The sequence below is a fragment of the Acanthochromis polyacanthus genome, chromosome 5 (assembly GCF_021347895.1).
Source record: "Acanthochromis polyacanthus isolate Apoly-LR-REF ecotype Palm Island chromosome 5, KAUST_Apoly_ChrSc, whole genome shotgun sequence".
Classification (NCBI taxonomy): Eukaryota; Metazoa; Chordata; class Actinopteri; family Pomacentridae; genus Acanthochromis; species Acanthochromis polyacanthus.
The window spans coordinates 14296483-14318797 of record NC_067117.1 but is presented as its reverse complement, the minus strand read 5'-3'; the positions used below and the strand labels follow the sequence as shown (position 1 = coordinate 14318797).

The 22315-nt window shown below is 40.6% G+C and overlaps 1 protein-coding gene across 5 annotated transcripts in view; it reads right to left on the bottom strand.

Moving 5' to 3' along the window:
* srgap3 (SLIT-ROBO Rho GTPase activating protein 3) overlaps window positions 1-22315 on the bottom strand; it is a 67846-nt gene that overhangs the window by 43933 nt on the left and 1598 nt on the right. For all 5 annotated transcript variants that reach the window (XR_007941875.1, XM_051948115.1, XM_051948117.1 and 2 more), the window contains exon 2: window positions 3949-4144. Coding sequence is in view for 4 of the 5 variants with exons in the window: in XM_051948115.1 (XP_051804075.1) it covers window positions 3949-4144 (196 nt within the window). In the remaining variant the exon portion in view is untranslated. The remainder of the gene's footprint in view (window positions 1-3948; window positions 4145-22315) is intronic.

The following is a 22315-nucleotide window of genomic DNA, read 5'->3' as shown; positions in this document are numbered from 1 at the left end:
TCTACATAACTACATCATAACCAAAGTGCACAACAGTTTTTAGAGGCTCTTCAAAGAGGAGCGTATTGTGGACACGGGCTGCATCACAATGTGCAATGCTGAAACAAGCTGCAGTATCCACTGATACATTTCCAAGCTGTCTCCTGCTGACCGTGACGTGAACAGAGACATCACTGGAACGAGCAGAGCCGACTTCAAAACTAAAATAACTCACATGCACAGAGATCTGACACTGTAAAGAGACCAAACGGTTTTTCTCCCCCGATACTCTCAAACTAATCACTTGGATTCACAGAGAGATGTTAACACACACACAGACATCACTACTCTGCTTTATCTCTTTCAGACAGGTTATTCTCATATCAATATTGCATGAGTTGCCTCTCTAATGGTGCCACATCTGTACGACAGACAGATGATACCAATCCATTCTAATTTGATGAGGTATAAAAACCAGTCATGATACCGCCTGAAATGTGTGCGCCATAATTAAAATCAAGTCAGCTGTTGTCTCTAAGGAGCCATGAACCAGTAAAAGAAGGAAAGTACTGGCAGTACTGAGTAGCTGAGTAACCCTTCAGTGTTTCTTTTCACTGTGGCAAATGAGGTAAAGTGGAAGAGCAAAATGATTCTTGGTTGGGTTGCTGCGGTGTAGCTGTAGCTGCAGTAGCTGTAAATCACAGAGGCATTCGGCTTGCTAATGAATCTGCGCTGGAAGGGTTCAGCCAGGAGACTGTGGGCTGAGATCCAGGGCATATGGAAGTCTGTGATGGTCAGGAGTGCTCTGTTTTACTGTTGTGCTCTGAAGCTCCTCAAAAAATATGATGGTATACACAAGTGACTAGGATGAACTGCAGCACAGTGGAAGCTTTACCGAGCTTTATCTGCAATGAAAGTTTGTCTCGTACGTCTGAAGGTTTGGGAAAAAGAATAAAAGAATAAGTTTAAGGTGAAGTCAAAATCAAAAGAAAGTAGTTGTGGATTCTAAAGGCATAGTGTCTTTTTCTGCTTTCTGTGGGTTTTTTTTAAATGGTGTGAACTGTTTAGTTGGGCTTTATGCCAACAAAGTGCTTTTACTGGGCAAGCACAAGTGTTTTCTTGCCTTCTTAGCTCATTTGGTGATTTGGTGGCTTGCCATTAACATAACTACACTAAAGTGGTAGGAAAGGCACAGTAAAGGGCGTGTCACAGTTGATTACTGGGATCTGTGGCTGCCTGCCTGCAGACCAGGAGTTCAGGGCACAAGGTGCACTAATACTGTGAACATCAGTATGGCTTCATCAAAAGGTTATTAACTCGCTTCAGATGATGTATTAGTCAATTTGAACTGAAGCTGATTGAAACTGATGTGTAACCTTTAAGAAAGAGGGAAAATATAGCTGCGTTTAATCTGATACATACAAAAGTGTGTGTGGTATGAATGTGAGGTAACATTCACACTTTGAGTCTTGACTGATTTATTACTTCCTTCATGGTAGCATCCCATCCAGACTTCCTCTGTGGTCTCTTAGTACTTCAGGACATGAGCTCATGGTGTTGAATTGTTTCACATTTTTACTCATTTTTCTGAATTTGTGGAGACAACAAGTGGATTATAGACATCATTTTACTTTAAATATACGTTTATGTGTGTTTATGTGGAATTTGTTAAGATTCTGTATTGAAACATTTGTTGCTGGCTCCGTCATCTTGGCACTGTAAAGTGTAAGATTATCAGAACATGTGTCTCAGTATTAAGTGTGTTTTTCTAACACCTGTCCCTTCGCTGTGCGGATAACATCAACTCTACAGTGCAAAGGTTAAGCCACAGTGTTGCAGCACAGTTCTGTCTGCTATCAGCCAAGAGTTTCGTCACAGTGAAGTGTACCTATTTTTACACAGCTGGACTCAATTATCCAGTCAGATCCTCATCCACTTCACACAAAAACTTCTCTCCTCCATGCTTATGTGCACTGACATGCACTTCTACATGACCTTGTCTCTGCAATGTCAAGGATGTCTAAATATCCCACAAATGGAAAAGCACTTATGATTTACTGCTACTGATACTTTGTTTAAAAATCAACAGTGGAAGGTGAAGGACACTGACACAAATGACAACCAGTGCTCAAATTCAAAACCAGATTTGTAAAAATGCATGTAACCCACACAGCTGACATATAAATAGTACTATTTTCATCTACTTATCTGACAGCTACCAAGGTCAGCCATATTATTGAAATGATGCCTGTACTTTAATCCATCCTTAGTGACTAATAATAAATAAAAACATAACACTAAGCGCAATCACTCAGTATATTACATTTAAGTAGCATATTGAGGCAGCTTCACATAAGTGTATTCAAAATATAAATAACTGAGCAGACTAGTAAGTATTTGAGAATTAGACAGACCTCCACACTACACATTTCACCTTAAAAACAAGATTTAAAATCTGAAAATGATAGCAATGCAGCCCCGCTCTGTCCATTTTCCAGAATCAGAGCTGGAGTTAGACTACATATGTGCTGGTGCAGATTGATGTGTGCGATGTGCTGCCAGATCACAGCTGGGTTAGTGCTCCCATTACCAGATTGAACTAAGCTTGCCTGCTTGCCCGAGGTGCTTGATTTTGGGAGCGGCAGAGCTCAATTTCATGCCCTGCGTGAGTCATGTACCAATGTGTTAGCAGTGATTTCTGGGTGTCTCATCTTTTCACTAGCATGCATCTCAGTATATTTAGAGCTGCACATCTAAATGGGTCAAGGCTGTGGGTGATCTGATTTTGATCCAATGACATTCAGTGACCTTCCTTATCCACTGGCTTTGTCACTCCTAAGATGTAAATGTGTATTTGTCCTTTTGGAACTTGTACTCGTCCACTGGATTTACAGTTCTCTTTCTTTCAGTTGAATATTACATGTGAGACCTTCAAATTCTGTAAAAGTGAAAGAAAATTATCTTCTGCAATAAACAAACCTGAGCGTAATTGCATATTGTTGATGTTGGATCATTTTGTGCATTATATTGTAGATACATTGAGCAATCCCCAAACTGTTTTTATTAAAGTGTCTGACAGCCGAGGGGTTTAGGTGCACACCACATGGTCACATATGCCCTGAGCAGTCAGGCCTCGGCTCGATTCCCAGCCGACTGGACCATTTGCTGCATGTCATTCCCATAATCTCTGCCTTATTTTCTTTCTCTCTCTGCTGCTACTGTCAAAATGAGGCTTAAAAATGCCCATAAAAATCCTGTAATGCATATAATACTTGCACTGTACGACACATGTAGTCTTGATGCTCATAGCTTCTATAGTGAGTAAATTTTAATTTTATAATAACCTCCACTTTTATCAACATTCAGTTCACAGGTTTCTGATGCAGAGGTGGTAGAGAATCTGTCATAACTGTAGGAAGTGTAATGTGATTTCAAACATTATTAAGCATAAAGCTTCAATCAAAGATTTCCTATAGAAAATAAAGTGCTAAATCATAGCACAAAAAGTGCATTAGAGTCTTTCATTTCTTTAATGAACTGTGTCCTTTCATAAGACGTCACTCAGATGACTGCAATTAGAAATATTCCCTTACAGGATGTGAACTAAATATGAGTGTTTTGTTGTATAATTCTGCACTGGGATGCAGAAAGGCATGCTGATTAGCAGCAGGGCTGGTTCTTACAGTCAGGGTATAAACACTGAAGTGATCAACATTGCATTAAGTCTGTTGGCATATGCATGATGTTAGATCTAAGAGAAAGGAAAAGGAGCCAGTAGATCAGAAAAATAAATATAAAATAAACTCTGACAAGGAGTAGTTTAAGTAAACAACATTTATGAAAGCAAATATGAGAGAGTGCTACTGCATTCTGTCAAGAATAACACCCCCCCAATGCACAAACACATAAACATGAAACAGTTTCAGCAGCAAATGCATGTGTTTTCAGTCTGTGGGGAAGGAAACTCACTTAAACTGTTGGTGTTCTCTGGAGCTGCGAATCTTGGAGGAGAACCTCTCAGCCAGTTTCTCTAAGCTGCGGGAGTATTCCAGTTCTATCTCTGCTTTCCGGCGGAAGAACTCCTGCAGGTCCTGCAGCAGCTGGATACGAGACTCAGACTGCTGCTCCAAGCATTTGAACTGCTCCACCAGCTGGTTACGGATCTCTGTCCATCAAAACACCAAACACAAACAGCATGAGTCCACTGTTTACACACAATGAAGGCATGCATTTTTAAAGCATTTCCTCTAAACCCTCTGTCACATATGACGTGTTTATTTCATCAAAGGGTTCTGATTATGACACTTAATATATAATTAATGATTAATAAACTGTTGCAGCAACACAAATGTAAATAGGAAAGATTAGTGTACTGCATAAAGATTACTGAAGATATTGATTCCTTTATGTGACATACTAGCTTGAAAATATAAGATTTGTTTATGATGAAGTTGTAGTTTTCAGATTAACCCCCTGAACCCTAAAACTTGCCAGGCAGTTGGAAAGTAAATTTTCTTTAAAAAAAAAAGAAGTTGAAATTACACTTTTTGTCATGGGAAGAAACAGTAAAACAGAAGGAAATGTTGGATTTTCAATTTTCCAGCAGTCGTTTAACTGCCCACTTGTGATGTTGTTTAAGTTTAAATTTGTGATAATTCATCTCCCTCAAATCTTGTGACATCTGTGGCATTGTGCTGTGTGACAAAACTGCACCTTTCAGAGTGTCCTTTTATTGTGGGCAGTCTAAGGCACACCTGTGCACTAATCATGGTGTCTAATCAGCATCTTGATATGGCACACCTGTGAGGTGGGATGGATTATCTCAGCAAAGGAGAAGTTCTCACTATCACAGATTTAGACAGATTTGTGAACAATATTTGAGAGAAATGGTGATATTGTGTATGTGGAAAAAATTTTAGATCTTTTAGTTCATCTCATAAAAAATGGGAGCAAAAACAAAAGTGTTGCGTTTATATATTTGTTGAGTGTAGATTCTCACTGAAGACATTAGACTATGAATGAACACGTGTGGAATTATGTAGTACCCAAAAAAGTGTGAAATAAGTCAAAACAAGTTTTAAATTTTCAACACGGTCTCACGGGGATTCGTGAAACTGTTACGTAAATTTTTTGTTTCTTTTTCGTGCGCACCAACACGATTTCGTCATGTTTTTCGTGCCGCTCACCACGAAATGTTTTTCGTGTTGCTCACAACGAAACCCGCTGTGGTAATCACAGCTGAAAGTGGTTTATACCGGCGGATTCATGACGATCTAAGCTGTCCATCGGCGTATACTGCTTGTGTGATTGCGTTTGCGGCCGCCGGCCGCCGGACATTCTTGAAATTCCTATGCTAATTGGTAAGTGTACCACCGGGTTATGGTTAGGTTATGGTTAGGTTATGGTTAGGGTTATGGTTAGGGTTATGGTTAGGGACGATGTCATGCAAAATATAGCGTTGGATTCGCCATGGTTTTACATTAAAAATATAATACACACATTCGTTTGAAATACGTTCTGGGTGGCACGAAAAGTCCGCCGTTTAAAATACATTGGTGCGCATTTCGTGGTGAGCGGCACGAAAAACATGACGAAATCGTGTTGGTGCGCACGAAACCGAAACAAAAATTTACGTAACAGTTTCACGAATCCTCGTGAGATCGGGCTGAAATTTTAGATTCTTTAAAATAGCCACTCTTTGCTTTGATTTCTGCTTTTGGCATTCTCTCAATGAGCTTCATGAGGTAGTCACCTGAAATGGTTTTCTAACAGTCTTGAAGGAGTTCCCAGAAATGCTGAGCACTTGTTGGCTCTTTTGCCTTCGCTCTGTGCTCCATCTCATGCCAAACCATTTCAATTGGGTTAAGGTCCAGTGACTGTGGAGGCCAGGTCATCTGACGCAGCACTCTATCACTCTCCTTCTTGGTCAAATAGTCCTTAAACAGTCTAGAGGTGTGTTTGGGGTCATTGTCCTGTTGAAAAATAAATGATGGCCTAATTGGATGTGATGGCATGTCGCTGTAGGATGCTGTGGTAGCCATGTTGGTTCAGTGTGTCTTCAGTTTTGAAAAAATCCCCAACAGTGTCACCTGCAAGGGACCCCCACACCATCACACCTCCTCCATGCTTCACGGTGGGAACCATGCATGTAGAGGCCATCAGTTCACCTTTTCCACGCCACAGAGACACAGCGGGTGGAACCAGAGATCTCAAATGTGGACTCATCAGACCAAAGCACAGATTTCCACTGGTCTAATGTCCATTTCTTGTGTTTCTTCTGATTGTTGTTTTCCTTAGTAGTGGTTTCTTAGCAGTTATTTGACCTTAAAGCCCCGATTTACACAGTCTCCTCTGAACAGTTGATGTAGAGATGTGTCTGCTACTAGAACTCTGTGAGGCATTTATCTTGGCTCTAATCTGAGGTGCTGTTAACTTGCAGTTTGTGAGGCTGGTGACTCGGATGAACTTATCCTCAGCAGTAGAGGTGACTCTTGGTCTTCCTTTTCTGGTGCGGTCGTCATGTCAGCCAGATTCAGCGCTTGATGGTTTTACGACTGCACTTGGGGATACGTTCAAAGTCTTTGCAATTTTCCAAACTGATTGACCTTTACTTCTTAAAGTAATGATGGACTGTGGTTTCTCTTAACTTAGCTGATTGATTCTTGCCATAATATGGATTCTAACAGTTGTCAAATAGGGCTGTCAACTGTGTACCAACCTGACTTCTGCACAACACAGTTGATGGTCCTAAGCCCATTAAGAAGCCAACAAATTCCACAAATGAACCTTGACAAGGGATATCTGTGAAGAGAAAACCATTTCAGGTGACTACCTCATGAAGGTCATCGAGAGGAGGCCAAGAGTGTGCAAAGCAGTAATCAAAGCAAAGTTGGCTATTTTGCAGAATCTAAAACATGTTTTGACTTATATCACACATTTTGTTTACTACATAACTCCATGAGTTCATTCATAGCTTTGATGCCTTCAGTGATAATCTAAAATGTAAATAGTCCTGAAAACAAAGGAAAAACATTAAATGAGAAGGTGTTTCCAAACTGTTGACTGGTAGTGTACCTCAGACCAGCAGTGGCACACAGTACATAAACAAGTAATAACATTTATTTATATGTAATCTTTATCAGATAAAACCACAGACTGTTCCACAATGAAAATAAAATACAATATAACAATAAACGCACCCAAAAGAAAAGAGACGTAAAAACCGAGAGCCATGCAAACCCTACTCTTAATAGAAGCTTTCTGTTTCTATAGAGTCAGTGGAATCAATGCAACACAAAGACAAAAGAAGTGCATCCAATAGTCTAGACACCAGCGTCTGAATGAAGGAACACCAGAAATCTCAGCCAGGTGACTTAAAGCTCCAGGTGGAGAAATAAAGCTTTAACAGGTATTAGGCAGCTTGTCCACGCAGAGCCCTAAAAGTTAGCACCAAGAGTCTCAATGAATTCTAAAACTGACTGGCAACCAATAAAGCATCCATAAAACCTGAGTAATGTGTGCTCTTCTATTTGTTCTATTTCAGAGGGAAAATGAACACTGAGGCTCCGTGCCAAGCCAATAAGATGACCTGTGTGCATGACCTCTCATAAGTGTCTGCACTGTGGATGTACAGTAATTTAATGAGAACTTAATGCACTCCCCCACTTGTACAAAGAAGCAGAGCAACATTTCTCCCTAAGAGGAACCTGACGCTACCAGGCAGACTACAGGATCCTTCATGCCAGTGGGAGCCACAAGCGAAATCTGATTCCTCTTTGTAGTGCTGTCATCAGCGGCAATGATGCCTCCACTCAGGAACAGAGAAAGGCTTTTTCTGTAAAACAGAAACACAACGTGATGGAAGGAGCTACCGTCAACAGGATGAGTGGTGTCACTTCACAAGAGGAAGGAAACCTCTCGAACAAGTGCGCATTCTTTATTAGAAACCAAAATGATTCTTGATCAGCTCAGATTAAAGATGCTCAGTTGTCACATCAAGATAGTTTTCCTCCAGTGCAGTTCCCAATTCAACTAAAGTCGAATTAAATAAGAATTTAAGATTACTGCACAGTCTCTAGTGGTTTGGTCACATTGCTTGTGTGTTTTCGGAGTTTCCCGTGTGATCTTGTGACAAGAATCCTTCAAATGAATCTGTATGACAAAATAAAGATGTGTGCACACGTTAGTTTCATATGTGCAGAATTTATTGGGCAATTGAGGATTTCCTCCATTCAAAAGGACTTTGCATGCAATGAACTAAAGCAGCAACAGAAAAATGAACTTCCAGTTCCTAATGTTAATCACTGCATGTTGTAACATCCTCCAATTACAACATAAGTCAGTGACAGTTAGAACCCCTCAAAATACAGAATTAATTTTACATGTACAGTATGCATGGCAGTGACACTCTGCAGGCAGATGAACTGCTAACTGAATGGTAAAACCACAGCAGTGACAAAGACTGTGTTTTCATGCTGTCGAGGGTGTAATTTGGTCAGCCCAGCCCTCGTCATGAATATATGCTGGTTCTGTCTGTAATGTTGTGCAGCGGAGGCTTTGCTCTCCCTGTGATGTTGTGCCGCCTGGCATCAGCCTCGAGCGGCATGCTTCACTCTGCGGTTAACCATTGTCCCAGCCCTCCCCTTTATCCAAGGGCCTCCCTTGCTCTCCCCACCATCTCAGAGGGCTTAAAGCTGTGTTTTTAGTGGGAGCTCTGGACTACAGCTCAGGGGGAGATAGCACTTTACTGCTTCAGTCCTGCAAGGAATGTCTTGCATTGCCAGACATGCAGTTATGTTCCCTCTTTGCAGTGTTTTTTGTTTTCTTTTTTTTGCTCCATATTTTCTTTCTTTAAAAGAGAAAAACGGTGCCAAAGCAGTCAAGCCGAGAGAAAAGCCCAAGGAAAACGTGCCACCGACGCGCATGAGTGACAGGGACGACTTTTGAAAACATTCTTTAACAAAAAGGGAACTCTGAACCACCAGCTGCAGCCATGCTTTTGACAGACGAGATTGGAAAAATAGGTCACGCACACTAGAAGTGTGCCCTTCCCTCTGAGAAACCATGAGCAATTGGAGAATTATTCCCTAAGTGTTCCCAGCTCTTTGAGTAGCTTCATTCGCTGTGGTTTATTCAAAGCAAGGGACCCCTCTGTGGTTCTCTTCAATCTGTGAGGAGGAGGAATGCTGAGAATATATTGTATGGCTGCAGCAAAATTGAAGATGACTGTTTATCTTTTCGGCACTATCAAAGCAAATTCTGTTGGTCATTACTGCAGCCGTTACATAGAGAAATCTTCTGATATCCATAACTGTCGCAGCTCTGATTTGCCACCAGATGAAGTTGACAGACAGCCATTTAAAGCAGTGATCAAACACAAACCTTGTCATCATATCAAACCATCAGCAAAACTAATGCTTCTACAGCTGCTGAAATATTCAGGTTTACTTTAGTGACCTGTCTTCTTTAATGTCATCTGTGTAATGCAATATAAATACATCTTGAACTACCGCCACCTCCTCTCACTCTGCTGCCTCCCTGACATGTATGTAGCAAAGCTTTGAACCTTCAGATTTCTGCATAAACATGCTAAACATGGATGCCCCACTTTCAGCTGAGCTGCTCTGTTCTTTTTCATGCTTTGTGGCAAGCAAAGAACTGTGTATAGACACAACAGTTTACCAAATTGTCTCTTAATAAAAATCACACATGCAATTTTCTTGAAAACGAAAAAACATCACTGATTTAAGAAATGGACTTTTGGCAGCCAGTTTAACTAATTAACTATTAGACTGATGTTCAATGGCAAAGTATTCAGGGTATTAAACCAAGGGTTCATTTGAAGCTGTTCATCCATAATTTGAGAAGAAAATTAGCATTTCAAACAACATTTATCACTACACTTGTTAGGCAAGTGAAAGGAAAGTACCTCCAATCAGGTGGGATTCTCTGGGCAGCCTACCAAAAATCTTCTGATCCAAAGTGAGCAAGTTAAACCTTTAATGTTGGTGCTTGACTAAGCATGTGGCTATTGTTTGTGGCAGACCCGCTGTGTGCTGCCTCTATGTAGTACTATTTAGAGATGGAGCCATCTGCCTTTTTTTTAAGGGTGGTGGGGGATATCTTCAGACAAAAAGACTGATGGAGAAGGGAGGTTTAGATGGAAACAGCTGAAATCTGTTCAAACTCTGGTGGGATCAGACAAATGAAGACTAAAATTCATTCTTTGAAGGATAAATTTGTGCTTTATAAGCTTCACAGCAGTGGATAATTGGATGACCAGAATACACAGAGGCAATACTTTAAAAATCCAGTTCTGCTTGTGTAACCAACTTAATTTAGACCTTTTCACATTAGTTCAGTTATAGGCATGCAAAATTACCTTCTGTGGTATGTAAATTTTGTTTTTCTTGTTTCTCTCACTTGTTTTCCCGACTGATTCTGAGATGTTTGATCTATCTGCTATAATTAGATCCACTACATTCCCTTTAAAATATCCCAATAATGGTTTGCAAAAACAAAAATCCCAAAAGTTGCATTAATCTACAAACAGCTTTAATCTGAGGCTGATGATGTGATCATGATGAAACAATGTCATTACACACTTTTCATATCTACTGGAATCAAAAACTGCAGACCATTGTAACTGAGTTTATATGATTAAACTACCATTCAATGCAGGGCAGAGTTATTCTGCAGTGTGACCAGAATACAACAGTTTTAGGTCTCCAATTATCTGTAACCAATCAGTTATTTGTTAATGCTGCTGCTTCATTATGACATGCTTAGAACAGACACTTCACATTCCTGATCTGAGTCTTTATAAAGGGGCTCTTCCTTCAAACTGCCCACCTGCTCCACAATGTCATTTGTCCTGCACCATTTATGCACAGGAACTGTAAGCTCAGTGGACACTTGTCTCTTCACAGAACAGGAAAACCTCTGAAAACAATAGAAGGATGTTGGAGATCTCTGAACTTTAACCCTCATAGAGAAAATCCTGTGGAGGCAGCCGTGTTGCAACGCAGTATGCAGATGTCCCCAGTAATTACTGTGGGCAGCACAGAAAAATGAAATTAAGTTTAGAGCGGAGGTTAAGGTTGAATTAGAAACTGTCTACTTGTGTTGCACTCCATCCAGTATCTGTTATGACCCGTAACCTCCTGTGACGCGACTGTAAAAGACTTGAGTTCACAGAGCATGAAGAAAGATTCCATCTCAATTCTCTTGCCCGCCCTTGTCAGGCTTGTTAGCAGACATGTGCACTGGCTTGCACTGTGGGTGTATTATATGCAAGTCTTATATGTACAGAATAACCCTGAATGATAGCGATATGTACTAAAGATAAATACTTCATCAACAGCAATGAGATAATAGTTTCATACAGTGTTCAAGATTTCAGCCTCAGTTGACTTAAAGTACTGTTTTGAATAATTCTCACTTAATTTCTGCTTTGGTGATGAGTTTGCTTTGTCCCTTTCAGCTTTAAAATTAGGTTTAATTCCTATTTTGCACTGTTCCATCATGATGTCAATGTCTCCTCATTTTTTTTCTGCAGCAACTCAAATACTGTTTTCTTCAGGTAGCATTACAGAGTCAAAATCATGTTTTACATTTTAGGTACAGCAATCAAACTGAATTCATTCAAGATGAAGTTGCAGCAAACTGTTCATTTACGAGGAATCAACTGATTTAAGCACATCTAACTTAAATAGGGCAATTAATATTACTTGCTCGTCTTATTTGGAGAAACGTAATTCAATTATGTATTACCAATTCAAAAACTCACTAAAGTTAGTAGAACAACTTTTTTCTTTAGTGCATTTGATGCAAACCTCAAAGAAAAAACAAAAACAATAAAGATCGTGCTCATAATCAGCCTGTCTTATAGCTTGATAATGGAACCGCTTTGCCTTCGTTTGCTCTCCCCATCACTTCATGCAGATCTCACAAGGCGTGCTACTCCATTGCAACCTGGACTACTGTCACCTCTATCCATGCCTGAAGACCTCCCCTGGTAGAGATTGAGGCCAGTGGGGATCGACTGCTTCCCTTGTGAGAGGGTTTCACGGTCTAAAAACAGCCTCAATCCTGTGTCCCCCACCACCTCTACTGAAGTGACACACAGCCCGATTGCTCTGAGGGCAAACGGACTTGGCGTCAGGGTGCATCAGATGAGACGAGGTCCATGCCATGTGTACCGTGTACCACTTGGTGTGCATTTTACTTGCTCTCATTATTTAATGTGCATGACGGTTAATATGTCATTTTGCCACAGATGACACAAATGGACATCAGCAGTTGTGATCGGAGAGGTTTCTGTGGGGGTTTCAATATCTAACTAATCACATCCATTCTTACTCAAGCTGAATACAGTTTGCTATGTTTCTCAGGATTTGATCACAAAAAGCATTTCTATCCACATTTAATTCATATGGGTGAGCATTTGCTTTAAATTTTAGCTGAAGTTCTTCTGTTCAACAGACATCCAGTACTCTGAAGGGTTTTAGTTTTCCCTCAGGCAAAATGCAGCTCAGTGGAAAGCGCTGCCAGAAACATTCAGCTATAGCAGCATAAAGGTAAAAGGTATCCACACTAAAATTGAGCTTTAAAGACCACCTTCTGTGAAAGTCATGTTTTTACTGACGTATGTGGTGTTTTCTTATATGCTGGAAAACACATCATGACTGGAATAAGCAGTCAGCGGCTGATCATTTCCACCTTGAAAATACAGTGTGCCAGAGACCTCAAAAGCTCAGCTTCCAACATCCAGGGTTTCATGTGTAACAAAGCAAAGGAAACGATTTGCATGGAGGTGCTTTCTGTGTCATTACTATTCTTCAAACTTGCTTTCTGGCTTGAACACGTATTGATGAATTTGCTTCAAAATTTCAACTTGCCATTGTGTAGCGTAGAGCAGTTTCACACTGTTTGAGCAGTCACGGGTGAGCTGGTGGGCTCGAGCTGCAGTGATTGGTTTTCAGTGATTTTCATAGATTTGCACATTCTAAAGGAACCAGAGGTACCGTTAGATTTGAGGCATTTTTAAGGAATGAAGAGATTTTTTTCCAGCAAAAACTTATACATTTGTTACTTTGTTGCACAGAGATAAGTTTTTAGGGGTCAAATCAAAGCCTAAAGAGGGACTTAAATATTTCTTCAGCTCCTGAGTCTTTACTTAGTCTTATTAGCAAACTACAGCAAGGACAAGATGTTACTTATTATCATAGAAGAAAATGCACCTCCTACAGTCAGTTCAGGTCACCAGTGGTGATGCACTGGTGCAGCATTTTACTGCAAGTCTGCTGTTGGGTAAGACCACATGATGGCTCGATGCAATGAAGTTGAGATAAAATTGGAGTGTAGTGAATGAGAGGGATTTTCTGCAGAGCATCCTGAGGGCAGCAGGGGAATCCAGGGTGTGCGGGGCAGCAGGCTGACAGAGGAGGAGCAGGAGACATGGATCATTTCACTGCAGGATAACAAGACTAAAATATGATCTCACTTGTAGTGGAGTTTGACGGTGAACGTGTTCTAAGATTACACGGGATACTGGTGCAGTAAGTGTGGAGGCAAGTATTACAAGTTTCCTAGTTTAATTGGGACAAATTATAAATCACAACCAGCACTGAAAGGTACTAAACATTTTGAACACAATGTCCTTGGGTATCACCATGTGGTGAGACACACACATTTACTATCTACACACACACACACACCAAACAAAAGCAACTCTGAGCCAAATTTCTCTAACCTAATCCTCAACTCAGCTCTGCAGTATCGGGGCTCCACACTGCAGAGACAAATGCAGCCCTTATCCAGACCTTAATTCACTCTCTCTGTCCCTCATACTGAGTCTCATAATACACGTTCCAGTCGCTGAACTAATCCCCCACTTCACTGTTCTGTTTTAATCCTCCAATGATTAACTCAATTTTGGATTCATGAGGGCATGCTCCTGATGTCAGTGCAGGTTCTTCTCTGTCTGTCTCTATCTCAGCTGGCCCCACTTTTAACTCAGTCTGCTGCAGCACATGTACTCAAAGATAAGACAACAGGAGCTGAGACCAATCAATGGCGGAGCAGAGAAGAACCAATGAAGCATCCTCCAGCAAGATGTCAGCTGTCAGTCTCCGTGTCGTCACTCCTAATTATCTGCCGCTTTATCGGCTTTTCCACTGGATGTTCTGTCTACTAAGCTAAAATCAATCCAGACAGTTAAAAAGTTCATGAAATCAGCTTGTCTTGGGCTTAATTTTCCCTCCCTGGTAGCTTTTTTTTTACAATCTCCTCTCAGTGAGAATGAATGCTATCTCGGCTACTATTATCTTAAACAATTCGGTTGCTAATCTTGATAGTAACAGACAAATTGCTCATTTGCTTTTCCCAAACTGTAATAAATCTTAATACACTCTCTGAAGGAAAACACACGATGACAATGAAACAGTCATTCAGCTGTTCCTTCGCTTCACAATGAAAAATCCTCACAGATTTCATCCTCACTCTGTCATCCATATTATCATTAAATACTTCAGGGAAACCCCAGAATAAGCTCTGGAAACACAACCTTTAGTAGACTAGCTGTCTATCACTTGCTGTATCCAGGATCCAGCTCTGCAGGACCAGGCTGAGAGGTGTCTCCATGGCAACATGGGCGTGCACCAGTCCCTGGGGAGCAGCTTATTGGAGGAGAGGTGGAATCTGACGGGTGTTGATAGGTGGCAGCATCGAGTGAAGAGGCATGTGCAGGTTGTACGCACTGACAGATGGCGTACATTGGAAAATGAAGCTGTTAAAGTCACCACAGTGCATCATTGTACCATTTCCCTATGAGCACTTATTGCAGTTCAAATTAAAACGAAATACTCCCATTCCACAGAGCATTTGAAAATGCACCGACATGTTGAACGTTTCAAGTGATTAAATTCTTTCAGCAATATTTTCATTAAGCCAGAGTGTGTGGGCTTCTGAAACAACAAAAACAACAGAAGCACAGTACGGTTCTTCACTGGCTAGAAGCGTATGAAACCGAGAGTAGAGAAAAAACACACCAGCACAGAGACACGTCGCCTTCTTTGGCCTTTAGCAAGACCCTCTGGTGAGTCATGACCTAATGAGTCTCTTTTCTTTCTGCAAGTTTTAGCTTCGAGCTCACTTATTTTAGTGCACATTCTGCAGACACAACACACTGTAACTGCAGAAAAACCCCAAGCAACACCCAGTTACAGCCTCTGTTTTGTGAGGATCTGTTGCTTTTCTTTGTCTTTGTTCAGTGAATATCTTGGTTTAGGGCTGCTGGTCTGGCAAAATAAGTCATTTTAAGATGGATTTAGTTGAGACATAAATGACAGTTTAATCAATATTGAAAATAATTATTTGTTGCAGCACTGCAGGCAGCAATTCATTAGCATCCATATAGCAAAATGTCACAGTTTTGTGCTCCTAATAGCCAGTTAGACTGTGCCACATATGGCTCTATTTCTGCCCTCAGCGGTGGGTATGAGGGATTTGTGAGCTGCAAATAGGTGCGCTGCTTAATTATCTAAAGTCTACTGTGGGACATGTGCTTCACTGATACATAATAAAGTTAATTTAGCAGCTCCCAAGCCGATGATACAATAAAAAAAAAAACTTGACTAATTACTTTATGAAATGGTGACTTTTTCTAACTCTTGTTGTAGTTATTTTTGCACAGCTGCCCTGTTTCCTGTTTCTAAGGTTACGGTCTCTTTGCAGGAAGTGTTTCTTGAAATCAGATTTGTTTTTCTTATCAACTATTTCCACCAGATAGGTATCAGCTTTGTAACAGCAACATTTGAGTTAAGACAAAAATTTACACAAGTTGCAGATTCTCCAGAAAGTTTCTTATTTTACTTATAAGATGACCCAAGCACTATAGGTCTCAGTGTTCACGCCCTTATTACACTGGACCTCAGCTTGCAGTGTTTTTTTTTTATCCAATCAGCAATGTAAATTTCCAGTGTCAAAAATAAGAAGGTATTTAAATCACTGACCTTCATCAGCATGATTGTCTCTGTACAGGAGTTGTTAGAGTCCTCATATTGAAAGGACAGTGATGACAGAAACAGGGAAATAGAAGATACTTTCGAATAAGTTGATTTGGTATATCAGATCAGTCATTCCTTTCGATGAAATTTAAAGATTATATACCATGAAAATGTGTTTCAGTTGTGTTGTTTAATGAAGACACTTACTACAGCCACTCCCCTATCGACCCTCCCCCAAAACTATAAAACAGCCCAGTAAGAACTTTATTCAGTTTCTAAGTCGGAAGTAGATAACCACAAGTCATCAGACTAAAGGTTTGCATAACCTTTCACCCTCACTACTTTTTCTCACATGATCAAACCACTAAGACAAGAGTGGAATGCTTTTATTTCCTTGCTAGAGTTAATTCTGCTCGCTCTAAGTTGTCTTAGCTCACCAAACATCTAAGTAAGACAAATGTTCTATTGTTGGCCACCCATATTGTTGTATGGAGATGCCCCTGAAATAACAGGAAAATCCTTAGTGATAGCCTGTTGTACAGCTAATGTGGCTAAGGTTAATACGAGCTTTGATCGTGTTCCCACAGGTCAGAGTTTTGTGAAAACTGTAAAGCAGTTTCAAAATTTTCCAAATCATAAAGTTTTAGTACCAATTTTAGATTTGAAACCAACAACAAGAACTCAGTATTGGTTACTTTGTTTTTATGTCACCTTTTGTGCTATAGTGCAGTCTAAACTCAACTGGCTTTTTCTGTCACCATTCCCACATAGAACACATGAGAAGTAAGTGGTGCCTGCACTTTTAGAAATGTGAGCGCCACTGCATGATTCATTGTGTAATGTAGCCAGAAGGTGATCTGAAGGGGGATAAGGGGGGATGCCACCCCCCTTTGTTGGCAAAATAACCAAAATGCATCCCTCTTGTTAACCTGACTTCTCCTCTGTGTGTGTTGATTGTTACTGTGGGAGCAGGAGGGGAGCTCCCAGTGGGCCATGGCACCAAGCTGGTAACTTGCTTTTGCCATTTCTTACTGTGTTTTCATGTTGATTCTGGTTAAAATGTGTCCTGTGTTTTTATTACCAACCATATTGATTTTGCCATGTTTTTTGGCAGGAAACGCATGACCCTCTTCCTTTACAGCAGTGGTTCTCAACCCTGTTCCTCAGGACCCACTGTCCTGCATGTTTTAGTTGCTTCCCTGCTCCAACACACCTGATTCAAATGATCATCTCGTCATCAAGCCTCTGCAGAAGCCTGATAACGAGCTGATCATTTGAGTCAGGTGTGTTGGAGCAGAGAAGCATCTAAAACATGCAGGACATGGGGTCCTGAGGAACAGGGTTGAGAACCACTGGTCTAGAGGACGTGGGCAGCAGTCGCTGAACCGCATTTAAAGCTACAGCCACTGAAACAGCCCATTTGCAGCATGTCTAACACCAGAGGTTATACAGTGATGATATTTTGAGCTGAAACTAAAAAAAAAGATACATTCTGGGGAATTGTAAAACTTAGATTAACTTGTTGAAAAGGGGTATAAAATGGGGCCTTTAAGTGTAACAGCCTGTAACTAGGCTTTAGTCTCTCAGCACACAGCAGTGTAGTACTGGACTTTTACTAGAGCCATGATGTTGAAAGGTATCCTCCAGACAGTGCTGATTAAAATTCTTTCAGCATAGAAAAGTTCAATGCGAAGAGAAATCGTGCACTGACTGGCACCAAATAACCAAGGAAATGAAAGTGCTTTTACATTTAAATGGACCTTTGTCTACTTCATCAATGCCAGAACATGAACAGAAAAACTCCTCTATGACTGGTTAAATGATAATCTATGCCTGGCAGATCCGCCGTTTCATGAAAGGCTGATTATGTCACGAATACTTGTAAAACAGACAGAACAAACTCAGTCAAGTGGCAGCTGCATTCATCATACTGAGTTTATAGAGACCAGAGAAGAGTCAACAAAGTCGAGAAAACTGAGGCCAAGCTCTATGGTGACAGAGGGCAGGATGACACTTCAGAATGACTGGAAGTTATTGTTTTCTAAAGTGTAACACACAAATGTGGTGCACTGGAGCCTAAAATGTGTGTGTGTGTGTGTGTGTGTGTGTGTGTGTGTGTGTGTGTGTGTGTGTGTGTGTGTGTGTGTGTGTGTGTGTGTGTGTGTGTGTGTGTGTGTGTGTGTGTGTGTGTGTGTGTTCTTGTACTTGCTACATGGTGAGAACCATTTTCTGCATTTAACTATCAAAGTGAGGACATTTTTACAAAGTGAGGACATTTTGGCCGGTCCTCACTTTGAAACAGCCATGTTTGAAGGTGAAGACTTGTTTTTAGAGAACAGGTATGAATTGAGGTTTGGTTAGGCTTAGGGTAAGGATTAAGTTTAGGCAATCAGTTGTGATGGTTAAGGTTAGGATAAGGCTCTAGGAAATGCATTACGCCTATGGATGTCCTCACTAAGATAGAAGTACAAACGTGTGTGTGTGTGTGTGTGTGTGTGTGTGTGTGTGTGTGTGTGTGTGTGTGTGTGTGTGTGTGTGTGTGTGTGTGTGTGTGTGTAGAGCTAGAGCACATACAATCACAGTCTTGCTGCCTCTTTTACTGTCATTGAAAAGAGAAATGCAATATTCTTTCAGCTTTCTTCTCAGGTTTCTTCAATAAAATGTCACATGGATTAAAGAAAATTATTCATCATTTTGGGAAACTGCATCTATGACACTGACTGCTGACTGACGCAGAGACTGTACTCACAAAACAAATATTCAATATAATATATTAACTTGTGAGTGGAGGAGCTGGCAGGTGGATTTTATTACTGTTGGACACAGTCAAATTGGTCATTTCTAGTCTTTGTGCTAAAATATACCAGGGTCACACTCAGTCTAAACAACTGGGAGCTGTACCAGTCTTCTAATCTAACTCCCAACAAGAAAGTGAACAAGTGTATGTCCCAGTGTATTTAACGTTTCCTTTAATAGTTTACTTTATATAAATATCATGAATCATGCAACAGAGAAATGTGTGCTGTGTCTTTGTTTGACTAGTCACTGCCACCGCACAAAAACAAACCAAGACTGAACGAAGGCCAAAATTTATTGGACCACAGAATAAACAAGCTGTTCTGCTCAAGATTATTCTGCCTTAATAGCTAGTGAACATTTTTTTTTATTTTCCTTTGCAAATGTTCACTCAGTCTGCTGCAGGTTTGCCAAACAAGCGGGCAGCTGGAAAGATCCTCAGCAAGTGACTCAGTGTGACCATTTCTTCAGCTCCCAGCATGTCAGTCTCCACACAGGCGGCTTTATGCTGCACAGCAGGGTGCTAATCAGTAACTAACCAAATCCCACCATGATGGTAACAAGCTCTGATCATCAGACACATTTCTGAGCAATGCATGTTTCTGAATACACAATCTACAACTGACCTTACTAGTTCTGAGTGTATTATAGTGCATAAATACTGCATTCAGTGTCGCTTTGCAAACAGACAAGCAGGAAAAAGTTTTACACATTTATCTCCCTCTGCAGATTATGTGGCCTGAAGCAACAACAAACAGACACACACCTTGTGTCTCACATAATTCTCACCAGCATTTAACCAAACTGACAACACTTTTCAGGCTCATTAGAGGGATCTTTAAATACATATAATAACAATGCAGTTTTACTCTCATACAAGTGGTTAGAGGTGTGTTTTGTAACAACATAAACCACACAACTCTACATACCACAATGGAATACTGACATAAAGCTCTGTGATCATGCACAATATACTATTGTATACATAGTACTTGAGGGAGAAGCGTGTGCTCTGCAAAATCTGTATTTTTATATTGTAAGTTGACAATAGTATTATTATTGATATATTATTTTAAGGTTTTTATTAGGTTCTGCTGAAGAGTTTAAACTTGTTTGCATTCAGTTTAGTAGGGAGGAATCAGCAGAGAATAACTACGAATGACAAAAAGAAACCTGGACCCAGAAGTGTTAAAACCAAGCTTCCTCTTCAGTATCACCTCAAGTGCATGTGCTTCGTGTGGGTGGATTCTAATGTGTACATCTGGAGGACGATGAAAATTTTCCATGAGCAGCTGTCTGCAGTAATTTTTCTGATCAGAGCAGTTTAGAAACAAATGGAGGAACATCATTCTTAACCATTCTTAACCTCACAACCGTAAAACTGTAATTCCTTTCAACAACACTTTGTTGTGTTGTTCAGAAATGTGTGTGTTTCTGAGTGTGGTTTTATTGTGTCAGTGCGGGCAATGACTGAGCCTGAGCTAAAGAAGTGTTACATCTATGAAATAACTACCATTATGGGCCTTGTGCTTTTTGTGCATGTAAATGACAATCACAAGTAAATAATTGACACACATAAAATAAGTTACAGATGTGGCTTTGGACACAAGTTATCAGACTAAGCCATCAGCTTAGAAAAACTGATCACGCCGACTTTTATCTGCAAATTACTGCAAGAAAAACAGCATTATTAAGGGGCCAGTATGCAAGATAATTATAATGGGGCAAAAATGTATTACTTCATCCAGTACAATGAAACAGTGCAGAGTTGGACTGACGGAACACAGCCAAGAAAACCTGCTGTTACTCGAGTCAAAGTACAGCACAGCAAAATGATACAAACACAAACCAATGTGAATAAAAAAATGAGCTGAGTTCAGAAGTTTAATCCTAAAGTTTCATCACCAAATCTCTCAACAACCACCATCCCCTTTGTCTCAGTTGATCCAGATAGTTATCTTGTGATCGGCAGATTTCAAGGCATACATTTGAATACAATAGTGGCAAAGTATAGGTTTATCCCCTAAGCTTCTATTGTAAATGTCAAACAGCTGCTGATGGTTGAGCCCACTTCACAAGCTGCCTATAAAGCTGGCAAACAGGAGGAGGCAGCAGTCCAGCAACCACATGGTGGTTTGCTGCAAAACGGAGTCCAAGCTCCTCAGTCAGCCTCTCTCTGTTCAGCGTATGAACCTCTCTTTTGACATGCTAATGCAGGATCTGCCAGCTGAACAGCTTGAATAAAGTGAACACCATCTCCCAGGGTCCTTCAGAGACCTCAGTTTTGGCAGCCAGCCTCGGGGTTGGTTAGAAATTCATTAATGGCAGGGGTTAAGATTTTAGCAGAGTAGGTTGTTACACTGTGACAGAGGAATTAAATTTTATGTTACGATGCATGTCATCTGCAGCCATCGCCTTTAAACCGACGCAAAATTCTCCAACACACTGAGAGTGTCTTTGTTGTTAACTACTGCCAAAACCAAGTGATTTTTTTTGTCACCCATCTATTAGCCCTCATACATAATAAAGAAACCCTGCCATGTTGTTATGACCTAATCAGTGACACACGATGATTTGGCCCCTTCTGCCATGTACACATTAACCATAAAGCAATAACTCAAAACAAGACAGGTGCAATTTCCAATCTGAATTTCATTACCGTTCGCTCGCTGCCTGCTTCAGCCCATAACATTGCCATTGTTGTGAGGTGGTGGATGTCAAAAGCAGAGCCCTGTGTGTCTCCAGGCTATGCAACACACCAGCTGTGAATGAGAAACAAGCAGCATTCTCCATAAATTACCATCCTTCCTCCTCACGCAGTTGAAGGACCCTGTCTAATGCAAAGAGGCAGCAGACAGGGCCTGGATCTATGAAGCGAGAGCAAGATTTTCCCATGATACAGCTAGATCTAAAATGAATAACCGATGCTTGAATTATCCCCCAAAAAATTGGCCTGCAGTAAAGTGGAAAGCAACGGAATTAAGATGAGCATTGACATGTTTACAAGCATATTTCCTCAATGACCGGCTAATGCCACAGCACAAAGATTAAGAGCAGTGAAAGTCTGGTAAGTAGAAATCATTCAGCTGATACGCGTCCCACACAAAGAGGAATGTGTCTGGAGATCAGTCCTACACATGAAACCCTTCGCTCTCTCCTACATGACTCAAAGGGTGATCAGCTAAAGCCCCAGAGATGTAACATTAGTGAAACCAAAGAGAGTGAGAGCGCAAGCAATTGGTGAATGGCCATGAAACTGAACCTCTGTCCCACTTAGGAAAATGTCCTCTCACAGCCAGGACACTCTATATATGAATGGTACAACTCTGTATTTTACAAGAGTCTGACTGATACTAAAATTTAGAAGCCGATACTGATTTTGGGGGGTTAAAAGTGAGTAATTCTGATATCGATATACCAGTCAATATTTCTATATTTTTAGACGTTAGTGCTGTATTAAAAAGTAAAACTCTGGGATCATTGTTTATTAACTTTCCAGCAATGTACTTCACAAACTAGTTAGCTATGAAGAT